Consider the following 16,084-nt stretch of genomic DNA (forward strand, 5'->3'; position numbering starts at 1 on the left):
TGGGCTTGCTATGATGGCTTGCTGTGTTGGCCTCTGAATAAAGCTCTAGTGTTGGCGCCTCCCGATGGCTCGTCTCTGTGTGGTGATCTGGCTGAGGACCGAAGACCCAGGTGTGGGTAAGACTCTGGTAGTGTACTCCTTATAGAAGGAGTGGGTACTGGCTCACGGCTGGCAGAAGGTCGGCGTGCGGCCAGTATAGTTTTCTAGGTCAGTTGTTTTTCCTATGAAATATTTGTGATTTTCTTTTCTTTCAGTCTCTTGACTTGCTTTATAATTTTTCAGTATCTCATGGAGTCTTTAGATTCTATACGGCCAATTCTAATTTTCAAGGAGTTATTTTCTTTAGTAAGGCATTGTACCTCTTTTATCTAGCTGTCAATTCTCTTTTCTTATCTTCTTTCCACAGCTCTCATTTGGTTCTAAAATTTTGTTAAACCCTTTTAAAAAATTTTTCTGGGAATTCTTGTTGGGTTTGTGTCCAAGTTGCATTTTTTTTTCCTTTGAAGCTTTACTTGTGGATGTTTTCAAGTTACTTTCTTCTGTGTTTGTGTCTTGAGTTTCTCTGTCACCACAGTACTTCTTTATGGTCAAGTTCTTTTTGTTCATTTGTTTGCTTACTCATGATTGTGGATTGTATATTAGTGCCAGGTTCTGCTTATGTCTTGATGGAGGGGGAATATCTGGCCTGAGGTTTTGTTCTTTTGCATCCTTCTACCATTTTCACAGCTCAGTACAAGTTTTTGATACTCTCAAATAGGTGTTATCTGGGGAGAGGTCTGTTCACTGCCCTCTTGGTCTAAGTTCTGAAAATTCTCAACTCAGGTTTGGGTCCATTGGCTTGTGTGTGGTTGTGTTTCTGTAAACTACTGCTGGATTTAGTCATTGTCAAGCTGATGGGAGTCTCTGAAGTTTTGGAGTGACTAAACTGTTGTCTCCCCTTTGGTATGGGACTCATGCTCTAGTTATTCCACTGTAGACTTAGATGGTGAGCCAAAGGCTAGAACTGAATCCCTGCTGCTCTGCTCCTGGGCTCAGAAACACAGAGATACATTTCTGGAACTTGTTCCTTTTTCAATATACAGCCAGGGTGGGCCCACACTCCTTCATGACTGCTCCTGGATCCATCCCCCAGGACGAGGCATTAGGCAACAGCACCGCCAGATGGCACCCATTACTGTACCTGATGCTAGTTCAGGGATCCCCTGGAATCTCTTTCTGCACTGAGATTTCTGCCCTAGTGGTCTGTATTGGCTCAATTTCTATGAATGCTCCTTTTTTTGTATTGCTGCTGCCCATACTCTTGGCCAGTCCTCCATCTCCCCATATTTGCAGACTTCTCTATCTGTGTTCTTAAACTCCCCAGGGTCAGAAAATTGATTTACTGTGACTTTTTCTGGCTTTCTGATCAGTATTTGGTCCAGCACATTTTCTAGATTATTGAAGAGAAGGTATGCTGGGAAACCTAGGCAAAAATGCTTCCTCTCACTTTGCCACCTTGACTCTGCCCTCAAGGACAGGTTACAATGAAGATGGCAAAGGGAAAGTCTTGAATTGATAGCAGGAGTAAAGAGTTGGCCTCTGAATTAAAGAGATTAAAAGAACCAGGGGTGGGAATTTGCTGGCTAAAGGACAGAGTGAGGACTGGGTGATTTGGGACCTCCTCTTTCATGTAATTTTCTTTCTTATTCCCCATCTCATCCTGTAGCATGATAATGTGTAAATTGAATTCAGGAATTTGGAACTAGGATTCAGATTTGGGGTTGAGTCTTGGCTTTACCACTAGCTTACTATATGTCCTTGGGTAAATCATTTCCCCTCTCAAGGCCTCAATCTCCCTAACTGTAAAATGAAGTTAATAATCCCTGACCTGATAAATGAACAGGAAAAAACACTACTCTGGGACTCAGGAGACCTCCAATCTAGTTCTAGTTGTTCCTATCTAGCTATGTGTCTTTGAGCAGTTCTCCCAGAGGTCTCAATTTCCTCCTGGGTAAAATAAAGAGGTTGGGCCTAATGATTTCTAAGTTCCCTTCCAGCTCTGGCATTCTGTGATTTAATCTATGTGGGGATTAAAGATTGGGTCCAGAAAGAGACCAAACTAATACTCAGAGATCTGGATAAATGAGAACAGACCTTCTTTCTAGTTCACAAAACGAACAGCTATGAGCTATTTGCCAAGAACTTAAGGGGATCGTTTTGTTCTCCTTAAACAAATTGTCCTTGGCTCATTCAGAACTGGAAATATGCTCTCAGATGATTTTTATTAGTTTTTGAATGGCAGAAGGCCAGAATCAATTTACGGTATTATGTAATCACAGGTTATGAAGGTGACCCTTCATCTGGGGCACAGACCAAAAGTATACCATACTGGTTAACACCATCCCCTATCCCATCTCAAGAGCTTCTGGTCTGCTACCCATATGGAGCATCTATGTTAGTCAGTAGTATGTTTATCAATGTGGGGATACATTATCAGGTGTCCTACTTTTCTCATGACCCCCACACTATTCCCAAGAGAGCCAATGTAGCTTTTAGCCCTCTCCATCAAGGAACTAGAGATGTTTAGTCTAGAAAAAAGAAGAAATTGGGGGAGGGGGTGATAGTAGCCAGGTATCTTCAAGTATCTTAAAGATTGTCATGTGGAAGAAGAATTAGACCCTGTTTTGCTTGACTTCACCAATATCTGACTATCCATTGTCGCTCTTGTCTATGACTTTGGGTTTTAGATATTAGTTTTTAAAAATCAGTTGTTTTATTTAAAAATAAACTTGCATGAAAAAATGGAGAGCAAAATGAGTAGAACCAAGGGAACGTTATATACAATAGCAGCAATATTATTATAAGAACAACTTTGAGCGACTAAGTCATTTTGACTATTATAAATACCCAAGTTAACTACAAAGGACATATGAAGAAAGATGCTATCTGCATTCAGAGAAAGAACCAATAAATAGAAGTATGTATAGAATGATTTTACATATATATACATATTTGTGTCTAATGGTAGTCATCTCTGGGGTTGGGGGGAGGGGAGGGAAAAAAAGAAATTTACATGTTATGTTTATTATATATTTAAAAGGAATAGCAAGTTGTACATAATATATTTGTAGTTTCGTGTACAATCATCTTTTTTTATGTTATATACTATGTTATAGAAATGTTTGTTTTATTCCCTAAATTAAAGATAAAATAATTTTTTTTAAATAAAAACATCAGTTGTAGAAGTACAGGATAGGGAAGATGTGACTAGAAAACAATTCATGAAAAAAACTTCTGAGGTTTCTAGTAGACTGCAAACTCAAAATGAGTCAGCAGTTTGACATGCAGCCAACAGAGCCATTGCTATCTATCTCTACAGTTATCTTAGGCAGCTGGGGAGTGTAGTGGTTAGAGCACTGGGCCTACAGCTAGGAAAGCCTGAATTTAACTCCTGCCTCAGACATTTACTAGCTGTGGCAAATCACTTTAACCTTTATCTGCCTCAATTTCTTTCTCTGTAAAATGGGAATAATAGCACCCACCTCCCAGGATTGTTGTGAGGATCAAATGAGATAATATTTGTCATGTGCTTTACAAACCTTAAAGTGCTATATAAATATATATAAAGATAAATAAATGCTATACATATACATGTACATACATACATACATACATACTTCTGTGTATGTGTATATTATTGTGAGGCTAAATGAAGAGAAGCCAAGTGTCCAGAATAAGTAAAGTGTCTCTATGAACATGCGTGATATTATTGCTTCTTAAGCTTATCCATTGCCTTGCACTGGTCCATAAGGAAGCTCATCTGTCCTCATATACAACCTTCTGGCAGATTCTCCCTGTGGTTTCTCCTCATTTTTTAGGGCTCCTGGGGCATGGCCAGGTTCAGGGATGGGAAACCTGTGGCCTTGAGGCCACATGTGGCCTTCTAGGTCCTTGGGTGCAGCCTTTTGACTGAGTCCAAGTTTTACAGAACAAATCCTTTTATTAAGGGGATTTGTTCTGTGAAGTTTGGATTCAGTCAAAGGGTCTCACTTGAGGACCTAGAAGGCCACATGTGGCCTCGAGGTCGCAGGTTCCCCACCTCTGGCCCAGGTGTATTGGGAAATTGGCTTCCATACGTGACTTTGTGGTTCCTAGGGGATTCAAGCCAACTCTCTGCCTCTTTCCCTTCCCTCATTGACTTCCTCCCACCTCGTGTTCCTGAGCCTGATCTCTTCATCTGGCTACAATTCCTGCTCTGCTCCCCCTGTCTGGGATCAAACTAGAAAAAAGAGATTGCATCCTGGCTCCTTGATCTCTTTTTTAATTACCCTTGAGCACAACTTCATATAGACAACATGAGATCCACTCATTGCCTCTGACCCATACTATCTGTATGACTAGGCAAATCATTCAGTATCTCAGTGCATTAGTACTTGGGAGCATCAAGAAAGGTTTCATACAGAAGGTAGTGCTTGGATCTTGAAAATAGTGAAGGATTCAATCAGACAAAGATGAGGAGGTAGTAAATTCTAGGCACGAGGGATAACTCATCTAAGGGTGAAGAGATGGAGTGTCATGTGTGAGAAAATGAGAGGAGGCCAATTTGGCTAGACTACAAACTGCTGGAAGGGGAGTAATATATGATGAAACTGGAAATATAGTTTGGGGCCAGGTTGTGAAGCACTTTAAGAATCAAACAAAGGAGTTCATATATGAGCCTAGAGGCAATAGGGAGCTACAATAGTTTATTGAGTAGGGGAGTGACACCATGCTTCAAAAAAAAAAACAAAACACCCACTAGTTGTGTGACCCTGGGCAAATCACTTAATCCTGATTGCCTTACCAAAAAAAAAAAAAAAAAAGTTAAAAAAAAACCCCAAAACTTTGGGCAGCTTGGTAGAGAACTAAGCTGGTAGCTAAACTAAGGTCATAGCTGTGAGTAGAAGGAAGGGACTGGATGCAAGAAATATAGAGGTGGAAATGACAAGATTTGGAAACCTGGGCAAAGTAGAGTGAGAAGTTCTGGATAATTTCAAGTTTATGAATCTGGCAGACTGAAAGAATAGTGTTATTTTCAACAGACAAAGTAAAGTTTGGGAGAGGGATACATTCTGCTTTGCATGAACATGTTGAGTTTGAGATGTCTCTGGGACATCCAGTTTGAAATGTTCAGTAGGCAGTTTGTGATATGGAACCAAAGCTCAAAAGAGAGACTGGGGCTAGGTATGCAGATCTGCATAGGAATGATAATTATACTCCTGGGAACTGATGAGAACATTAAGAGAAATTGTATAGAAAGACGGGGAAGGGAGAGGAGAGAAAGGGAGAGAAGAGAGAAAAGGAAAGGAGGTGGGAGAGGAGGAGAAAGGAGAGGAGAGGAGAAGAGGGGAAAGGAGGGGAGGAGAGGGGAGGAGGAGAAGGAAGGGAGGAGGAGGAGAAGAAAGAGGGGAGACGGGGAAGGCAGGGGAGAGAACAGAAGGAAAGGGGAGGGGAAGAGAAGAGACAGACCAGGATAGAGCCTTGGGAAATACCCACAGTTAGTAGGCATGTGTAGATGATAACTGAGGAGGAATGGTGAAACAGGTAGCAGGAAAACCAGGAGAGAGTATTGATACAGAGAAAAAAAAAGCATCTTGGAATAGAGGTTAGTCAAAAGTGTCAAATGAAGTGCAGAGGTAATCTGTAAGAAAAAAACTCCTAAAAATCCCCACAAAACCATCAGATTTGGCAAGTAACAGATCATTGGTTCTTTTGAAGAGTCATTTCAGTTGAGTGATGAGGAAGCCAGATTACAAAGGGTAGAGAAGTGAGTGGGAAAAGAGGAAATGAAAATAATAAGTATAGACAGTTTTTTTTTAGATGATTGGCTAAGAAAGGGAGGGAAAATATAGGATGATAGCTTGAGAGATAATAGGGTCTATTACAGGCCTTTTAAGAATTGAGAGAAGGATCAGATTTATGGAGAATAGAAGAATTCATGACCAAACAGGAGATAGAGAACATTATGAAATGCAAAAGGGATAACTGGATTACATTAAATTGAAAAGTTTTTGCACAAACAAAGACAATGCAACCAAGATTAGAAGGAAAGTAGAAAATTGGGAAAGAATTTTTGTAACCAATCTCTCTGATAAGGGGCTCATTTCTAAAATATATAGAGAATTAAGTCAAATTTATAAGAATACAAGTCATTCCCCAATTGATAAATGGTCAAAGGATATGAACAGGTAGTTCCCAGATGAAAAAATTAAAGCCATCTAGAGTCATACGAAAAAATGCTCTAAATCACTGTTGATTAGAGAAATGCAAATCAAAACAACTCTGAGGTACCACATCAAACCTATCAGATTGGCCAACGTGACAAAACAGGAAAATGATAAATGTTGAAGAAGATGTGGGAAAATTGGAATACTAATGCATTGTTGGTGGAGTTGTGAAATGATCCAACTATTTTGGAGAGCAATTTGAAACTATGCCCAAAGGGCCATAAAAATGTGCATATCCCTTGACCCAGCAATAGCACTTTTAGGGCTATATCCCAGAGAGATTATACAAATGGGAAAAGGACCCACAGGTACAAAAATAATTATAGCAGCTCTTTTTGTGGTGGTAAAGAACTGGAAATTGAGAGGATGCCCATCAATTGGGGAATGGCTGAACAAGTTGTGGTGTATGAATGCAATGAAATACTATTATGCTATAAGAAATGATGAACAGGCAGGCTTCAGAAAAACCTGGGAAGACTTGTATGGTCTGATGCTAAGTGAAGTGAACAGAACCAGGAGAACATCATACACAGTAACAGCCACGTTGTCCATTACATTCATATACCACAACTTGCTCAACCATTTCCCAATTGATGGGCATCCTCTCAGTTTCCAGTTCTTTGCCACCACAAAAAGAGCTGCTATAAATATTTTTGTACGTGTGGGTCCTTTTCCCATTTGTATAATCTCTCTGGGATATAGCCCTAAAAGTGCTATTGCTGGGTCAAGGGATATGCACATTTTTATGGCCCTTTGGGCATAGTTCCAGGTTGCTCTTCAAGATGGATAGATCAGTTTGTAGCTCCACCAACAATGCGTTGGTGTTCCAGTTTTCCCACATCTTCTCTGGCATTTATAATTTTCCTGTTTCGTCATGTTGGCCAGTCTGATAGGTGTGATGTGGTACCTTAGAGTTGTTTTGATTTGCCTTTCTCTAACCAATGGTGATTTAGAGCATTTTTTCATATGATTATAGATGGCTTTAATTTCTTCATCTGAGAACTGCCTGTTCATATCCTTTAACCATTTATCAATTGGGGAATGACTTGTATTCATATAAACTTGACTTAATTCTCTATATGTTTTAGAAATGAGGTCCTTATCAAAGAGACTGGTTATAAAAATTCTTTCCCAATTTTCTACCTTCCTTTTAATCTTGGTTGCATTGGCTTTGTTTGTGCAAAAACTTTTCAATTTAATGTAATCAAAGTTATACATTTTGCTTAAAAAAAAAAACCAGCCACATTGTGTGATAACTAATATTGATGGACTTAACCCTCCTCAGCAATTCAAGGATCTAAGACATCTCCAAAGGCCTCATGACGGAAAATGCTATCCACCTCCAAAGAAAGAACTATGTAGTTTGAATGCAGATTGAAGCATACTATTTGCTATTTTTTTTCTTCTATTGTGTTTTGTTTCCTGTTTCTGGTGGTTCCTCCTATTGGTTCTAATTCTTATTTACAACATCACTAATGTGAAAATATGTTTAATAGGAATGTATATGTATAGCCTATATCAAATTGTATGCCATCCTAGGGAGGGAGGTGAGGAGAAAGGGGGAGAAAAATTTAAAACTCAAAAGCTTATGGAAGTAGTTGTTGATAATTCAAAATAAATTAATTTTTTAAAAAATTAGGAACTACTACCATGTCACTACTACTTCCCTTGATCTGGAAATTTTGCTCCTTTTAATGTAGTATACGATGGCATTTCCCAACTAAAATCTTACTCTGATGCCAAATTATGTCGTAGAGATCATTCTGGGCTCTCAAAGTGAACAACCTTGGTAGGTCCAACTAGGATAAAAATGTGATGAGTTAGACCCGATAAAACTTGTGTTTTGTCATCTTCAGACAGATTAGATAAGTTTAAAGAGGTTTATTATTAGGTTGGCTATAGGGATTTGAATTAAAAAAAAATGTGTTCCAACAGAAGGAGTATGTACCCCCACCAAAAATACAAATGTTGGCATGTTGACAAAAGGTCATTTTTGTTGTTATTTTGTTTTGTTTTTGTTTTGCAGGCCATATTTTACTAAACTTGAGGTCCACTGAAGAAATGGATCTTTGTCATAGGAATTATTGTTTAACCTTCCCCTTATTTACAGGAATCATCACAAAATATCTGAGCTTTATAATATTTCAAATATTCAATTTCAAATTTTCAATATTTTGAAAAAAACATTTTAAATCTATAACCTCATTTGAACCTCAAAAAAAAAAAGAATTGGGAGAGGGGGATATTTGAAGGCATTAAATAGGAAATCAATAAATAGAGACTGAAGATTGGGGGGGGAAGATTCAGTGGACAATTTGCTTAAAAAGATATGAATAGATGGGTTTGAAGGCACATGAAGAGGGATGGGCCTTGTCAAGGAGAAGGGCCAATTCATTATGAGAGACTGGAGGAAAGGAGGAGAGAGTTGAGGCTATCATGGGGTTTTGAGATGAATAGAAGAGAATAGTATGCTCATGGCTAGTGGCTTGAATTTTCTCAATAAAAAGTCAAGATCCTCAGTTGAGAAGGTAGGGGGAGTTGGAGTGAGAAGCTTGATGACAGAAAAGAACATTTGGAATGGCTTTTGTGGAGAGCGAGATTGGGAATCAATTAGGGCAGAGTGAAAGGATTGCCTTGATGTAGTGAGGGCTCTGTTAAGGTTAGCCAACACAAACTTGTCATGTTCTCAGTCGGCACCATTTTCTGACTTCCTCCAACTCTGTTCAGCAGCAAATTAGTAAGAGCAGAGAAGGTGGAAATAATCTCGAAGCGAGGTAACAAGCAATAGGACAATAGGGCAAATGATTCAGAAATAGAGGACAGTGTAGATTTGAGTTGGTTTGCTAAAGGGTCAGTACTGGGAAGGAAGAAAGTGAAGTCAGAATATGGATAATATTGTCTGAGAACACAGAACACAGAACGAAGTCTGAGAAATCGATGGGTGGATAATCAAGATGAGGCAAAGAATAGATTTAAGAAAGGTTAGGTATCAGGAGAACAATAGTAACAAAACATTTCCCCTATAATCTTGGAGCATACTTACCATAGTTACACATAGCAACAGTAGGAAGTGCGAACACATTCTTGCAGAACTCCAGTACAGTCACATACTTGCGTAGGAGATATGGCTAAGACAGTTCAAATCACCAACAGTACTTGTTGTTGTTCAGTCATTCATGGGGTCTTTGTGACCCCATGGACCATCACACACTAGGGCCTTCTATCCTCCACTGTCTCCTGAATTCTGTCCACGTTCATGTTTCTTGTTTCCATGGCACTATCTATCCATCTCATCTTCTTTTCCTTTTGCCTTCAATCTTTCCCACATCAGTGTCTTTTCCAGTGAGTCCTATCTTCTCATCATGTGGCCAAAGTATTTAAGCTTCGGCACTCTATGTCTCTGATGTCTTTTCTCTTTTCTTAGTTTCCTCATGCTGTTTCCCTTGGCTGCTGTGTATTTTCTGGTTAAGGTGCTCAGCTAGATTTTCTAGGCCCATTTTTCTCCTCAGCTCAACTCCCAATGGCCAGTAATGACTCTCTTCTTGACTAACAGAATTATAGACTCTCTACTCAGAACAATCTCTTCCCTTAACTCACAACTGGCCCACTCCCTGCTGGGTGTGGTAGTTCCTACTGGATGACTAGCTTTGCAGTAAAATGTCTTGGCCGAGGAGGAGGAGGCAGGGAAGGAGAGAGAAAATCCTTTTCTCCCAGCATTTTTCTCTCCCTTCAGGCGCTGGGACCTTCTTTGATAGCTGACTCTTCTCTCTGTTGCCAAAGGTCACACTTTTCAGAGCTACTTCTGATCTTGACTGTCGTTTTAGATAGGAGACTAAAAGAGGAGACCTCTATTTTTAAAATAGAGTAACATGGCCAATCCTTACACAGTCCATAGCTAGGCAGATAGTGAGCATTTACTGTTATGTGCTAGGCACTGTGCTAAGGCCCAGAGATGAAGATACAGGCAAAAAGAAAGGCAGTCCCTTTCCTCAAGAATCTTATATTTGAATGGAAGAAGATAAAACACAAGAGGGAGCTAACCAGCAGAGGATTAAGGTATCTGTGCAGGAGAATGGTGTTAAAATCTAGAAAGCTAGAAGCATAGCTGGGGTGGGATTGAACATTGGCTGGTCTGGGCCACTTCCAAGAACAGAGGCACCAGGAAACACTCCAATGGGGGAAAGAGCCAGCCTGGCTGAGGGATGTTCCAGGGTGATAAGGCTGACAAGGAGGATGGCTGTCCCAGGTGCTAAGGAAGTTTCCAGGATGAGACTCCACCTGAAATAGGGTGTTGAAGTCCAAAGAGTCAGACGCATAGCAGGGAGGAAAATGAAGATTAGCCAGTCTGTGTCCACAAAATAGAAGCACTGGGAAGACCGTACTTCCTTTCTAATCCCATCAGTTATGATCACAGAACTTCATGCCCAGTAAAGGGGTATATAGTGCAGCTAGGTGGTTCAGTGGATAGAGTGCCAGGCCTGGAGTCGGGAAGCCCCATCTTCATGAGTTCAAATCTGGCCTCAGACACTTATTAGCTCTGTGACCATGGACAAGTCACTTAAATTAACCCTGTTTGCCTCAGTTTTCTCATCTGTAAAATGGCAAACCACCCCAGTATCTTTGCCAAGAAAATTCCAAATTGGGTCACGAAGAGTTAGACCTGACTGAGCAACAACAAAGGGGGTATATAGATTTTTCTTTACATTTTGACCTTAACACTGAATTATGTCTCCTACTTCTTACTACTCTCTTATACCCTGGAAACTCCCTTAGCACCTAGGACCTCCTCTTCCTGATCTGTGATTTCTCTTGGAAATCAATTGATTTTATTTTCACTACCGCAAACATAAAGATTAACAAACTGCACAAGGTCACATAGTTAAAGAGATTAACATTTAGGTCTCTTCGTTTCCAATATAGTAAAACTATGTTAACTATTATATTACTATATTACTAACTATATTAACTACTGCCTTTGATAGATACCTTTGGGACAGGGATATGCTGGTAAATGTTTTAACAACTGGATCAAATGAGATTATATTTGTTAAAAGTGCTTAGCACAGTGCCTGGCATATAGTAGGTGCTATATAGATGCTTATTCCTTCCCTTTCCCTCCTCCTCTTCAAAAAACTGTAACCCCAACACACTTTTAAGCTTAATCTGTGTTAAGATTTTCTAAGTCACTTTCTCAAATCTATACAATCAATGAAACAATAAACCAGGCCCCAGTTCACAGCATTTGCTGATTTTCTGAAAATCTAACAATTGGGTCTTGGGAATTCATATGAGCTGGTGTCAGTATGGCCCTGCTTTGGGGATATTTTAGGGTTTTATTGTTGCCTTAGTTTTTACATCACAGTCGTTTCCTAATATTCATCTCTCTGCACCCTTCCTCTTCCCCTCATTTGAAGCCGTCTTGTGTAAAAGAGTAAAAAACAGTTAGGGTAAACCAACTAACATAGTGACTTAATCTGACAGGGTATGAAACATCCTGTATCCATAGTGCCCCATCTCTTGAGCTAAAGTTAGTTAATCAATCATTATGATTAATCCCAGCTCAGCTGGATTAGTACCTTTCCTGTATAAGACTTCAATCAATATACATTTATTAAGCACCTACTATATTCCAGGCTCTGTGAGAAATACAGGAGATACAAAAGGAGACAAAAGACAGTCCCTGACCCCAAGTAGTTTATAATCTAAGGGATGAATGAATACCAAAATAAATACTGTTGTCTCCAGTTATTTCAGGATCCTCTTCTCTGTTATTTTCTCACATTTTACAGAAAAAGGACAATGTTTCAGAAGATCGTGGATCAGTCTAAAACTTTTGAGAATGAACATGAATGGACCCAGTACATGATGCTGGAACAGACTCGGAAGGAAATTGTCATGTAAGTATTAACAGGACTTTTAAATTATTGATTAATTAATAATTTTTATATCCAACCCCTTAAAGTCAGCAGGATTGAGGATGGAAGATGGAGACCAGAGTTGCCTCTTGAATGAGAAAGCTCCTTACCATGCCTTGCCTTGCCTTGTCTTTCCTGGGCAAGTCAGAAAGGAGAGCGAGTGATGCCTATTTCCTCTGGGAGTAATTAGTGGTATAAGGAAATAACCAGAGCCCTAGTGTATGAGATAAGAAGCCTGCCCTGTTGTGATGAGTTTGGGAGTATATAGGACAAGGAGAGCCGAGAAGAAGGAGGAGCTGATGGGACATTAGCTCCAGGATGCTGGATTTAGAGGGTACTGAGGCTGGTGGTATTAGTCCCAGTTTAGGAAGAACAATTAGTTAATAGAGAGTTGGGATATTGCTGTGGTGTAGGAAATGATGAGTTGGACTTGGAAAAATATGGGAAGCCTTGGACTTATGAAGGAAGAAGTTATCCACCCTCAGAGAAACAAAAGACAAATAAGTATAGTACAGTCTTACACAGATGCATATGAATGTATATGTCTATATGAGTATGATTATAGATAACTAAGTATATGTATGTGTATGTTAGTGTATTTATGCATGTATATATGCATGTATATGTTTGTGTATATGTGCTTATATATGTGTATGTGTATACACACACACACACATATATAAAATATATCCACATTTAATTGTAGCCTTCTTGGGGGAGGAGGGAGGAAGGGGAAAAAAGAGCAAAATAAAAAGTGCGCAGCAGAGAACAAAAGGAAACTTAAAAGGAAGCAAAGAAAAGATAGACAATGCATAGTATTTATTATATTTATTTATATAATATATATTTGTTATATAGGCTTTCTTGTAGTGGAAATTTATAGCTGTATATTTTTATATCTTTGCTTACGTTCTGCTGTGCACATAGTGATGCTTTTTTTCCCTTTTCTTATTTTGTATGTAAGTTTTAGTATTTAAGTTTATAATGTTTTTTCTTTTCTTATTGTGTATTTAAGTTTTAGTATTTAACTTTAAAATAAATTAAAGAAAAAAGAAAGAAAAAAAGAATAATTAGTTAAATAGCAAGCTGGCAGAAGGCTTTGGTGAACGTTCTCCCCATCTCCTCCCCTGTTGTGGCCTCTGTCTCCCTCCAGTGGTGTGTCTCCACCTTTTCCACCAATGGTTTCCTTTTGCAATAGGTAGCGCTTTGGTAGCCAAGAGCCCTCTGTGCAGGAGTTGGCCATAGATTTTCTTGGTTTGGCAATCGTGGCATGGTATGGGTTTGTGGCCCATACCTCAATCCTCTCCTCCGCCCACACAAACAGTGAAAGTTATAAGAACCAATTCTAAGGACAATGTACTGAATCAGGCACAGCTGAGCCTATGGCAGGATTTCTGCTTGGGAAGGAGAAAGAATTTTGGGGGTCGGAGCTGATCTAGTCCAATGTTCTTATTTTATAGAGAAGAAATTAAGTGCCAGGCCTGGAGTGAGGAAGGTCACAAAGAACTGGATATGACTGAACAATAACAACAAAAATTTCTGTGATTCCCAACATGTCATACAATCTTACTACCTAGGACAGCCCAGTTCAATTCTGAATAGTTCTAATTGTTATTAGTTTTTTATTTATATGCTACATTTTGTACAGAGAGGTTTTTTTTTCTCTTTTTTGTGATATCTTTAAGAAAAGTTCTAGAAATGAAATCACTGGATCAAAGCACATTATTAGTTTCGTGACTCTTACTGTATATTGGTATTTTTTGGAATGCAATCCCCCAAAGCAACAGTTTTCCTTAACCCTGACAACATTGTATTTTATCTTTTTTTTTTATTACTATATTTGCTAATTTGGTGTGTGATAAGGTGGTAGCCTAATTCTGTCTTGATTTGCACTTATTACTATTAGAGGATTTGAGCATCTTTTAATTCGGTTATTTTTTCGGTATTTGTATTTTCTCCTTTGCAAACTGCTCATGCCCTTTAACTATTTCTCATCTGGAGAATGTAAATTGTTCTCCCAGCAGTAGTGGAGAGAAGGCCAGTCAGCCATGAAGCATTTATTAAGCACTTACTAGGTTCTCCCCCCTCATCTCTGCCTCCTGGCTTCCCTGACTTCCTTCAAGTCCCAGATAAAACCCCACCTTCTTTAGGAAGCCTTTCCTGATCCCTCTTAAATCTAGCGCCTTCCTTTTCTTGATTATTTCCTATTTATCCTGTATGTAGCTTGTTTGTATGTAGTGATTTGCATGTTGTCTCCCCCATTGGATTGTGGGCTCCTCTTTAACCTTTCTTTCTATCCTGGGTGTTTAGCACAGTACTTGGCACTTCACAGGCAATTAACTTATTGACTGACAAACTATTCCAGGCCTGTTCTTCCTTCCTTGCCTCCTTCCTTCCTTCCTTTCCTTCTTTCTTATGCTGTTAATCTTAGAGGGAAGAGATTAGTAGCTGGGGGGTGGGGGAGGAGACTAGGAAAGGCTTCTAATGAAAGGCAAGATTTGAACTGAGATGCCAAGGAAGCCAGGAGGTATAGACCAGGACAGAAGGCATTCCAGGCATGGGGGACAGCCAGGACAAAGACATGGAGTCAGAAGATTGTACTATCATGTGGTTGGATTGTAGAGTAGGTAGAGAGGAGTAAATGGTAAGAAAACTGGAAAAGTAGTAAGGAGTGAGGTTGTGTTAAAAGCCAAATAGAGGATTTTATATTTGATCCTAGAAGCAATAGGGAACCAATGGAATTTATTGGGGGAAGGGGGTTGACATGGTCAGACGTGGCAACAGATTGGATATATGGCATGAAGTTAAGAGCCAGGGTGCCTAGGAGGATGATTGTACCCTCAGCAGTAATAGAGAAGTTTGAAAAAAGGGAAGGTTTGAGTGGAGGTATGGGGAGAAATAATAAATTTTGTTTTAGATCTGTTAAGTTTAAGATATCTACAGGACCTCTAACTCAAGATGTTCAATAGGCAGTTGGAAAGGTAAGACTGAAGGTCAAGAGAGAGGTTAGGGATGGATAAACAGACCTGAGTATTATCTGCATAGAGATGATAATTGAACCTAAGGGAGCTGATGAGATCACCAAGTGAGATAGTGTATAGAGAGAAGATAGCCTAGGTCGGACCCTTGGGAAACATCCAGAGTTAATGGACATGACCTGAATGAACATCCTGCAAAGGCTACTCTGAAGAGGTGGTCAGACCAGAGAACCAAGAGAGAGGAGTGTCACAGAAACAGAGAATATATAGGAGAAAAGGGTGATCAATAATGTCAAAGTTTGCAGAGAAATCAAGAAAGATGAGCACTGTGAAAAGGACATTAGTTTTGGCGATTAAAAGATCACTGATAACTTGGAAAGAGCAATTTCAGTTAAATGTTGAGATCACAAGTCAGACTGCAAACAGTTTAGAAGAGAATGAGAGGAGAGGAAATGAAAGCACCTATTGGAGATAACCTTCTCAAAGAGTTTAGCCATGAAAAGGAGGAGAGTTATTGGAAATGGTCAGATCAAGTGAGGGTTTTTAAAGAGAGACATGGCTGTGTTTGTAGGCAGCACAAAAGCATCCAGTTGACCGAAAGAAATTAAAAATTAGTAAGAGTGAGGATTATAGAGGGGACAATCTGTTGGCTGAAAATGGATGGAATGAGATCACTTGGGCATGTAGAGGGATTCACCTTGGTAAAGAGGACAACCTCCTCATGGGAAACTGGGGAAAAGGAAGCTATCTGAGTGATGCAAGATGAGGCAAGAATTCAGCTCGTGGTGGATGGCCTCAATTTTCTTTTGGTGAAGTATAAGGCAAGGTTCTCAACTGGGAAGGTAGAGAAAAGGGGGTGCCATGGGAATGGCAGGAGAATAGATAAATCTGTAATTGCCATTATGGTGAATGGAAAGAATTAAGGAGACAGGAGAACTAGTTACTC

The 16,084-nt window shown here is 39.5% G+C and overlaps 1 protein-coding gene across 1 annotated transcript in view; it reads left to right on the forward strand.

Annotated features, from left to right (window-relative positions):
• PDE6A (phosphodiesterase 6A) overlaps positions 1–16,084 on the forward strand; it is a 79,188-nt gene that overhangs the window by 45,044 nt on the left and 18,060 nt on the right. The window contains exon 11 of the mRNA XM_027841767.1: positions 12,035–12,142. Coding sequence (XP_027697568.1) covers positions 12,035–12,142 — 108 coding nt within the window. The remainder of the gene's footprint in view (positions 1–12,034; positions 12,143–16,084) is intronic.

Source organism: Vombatus ursinus, unplaced genomic scaffold (genome assembly GCF_900497805.2).
Source record: "Vombatus ursinus unplaced genomic scaffold, bare-nosed wombat genome assembly UNPS02014863.1, whole genome shotgun sequence".
Lineage (NCBI taxonomy): Eukaryota > Metazoa > Chordata > Mammalia > Diprotodontia > Vombatidae > Vombatus > Vombatus ursinus.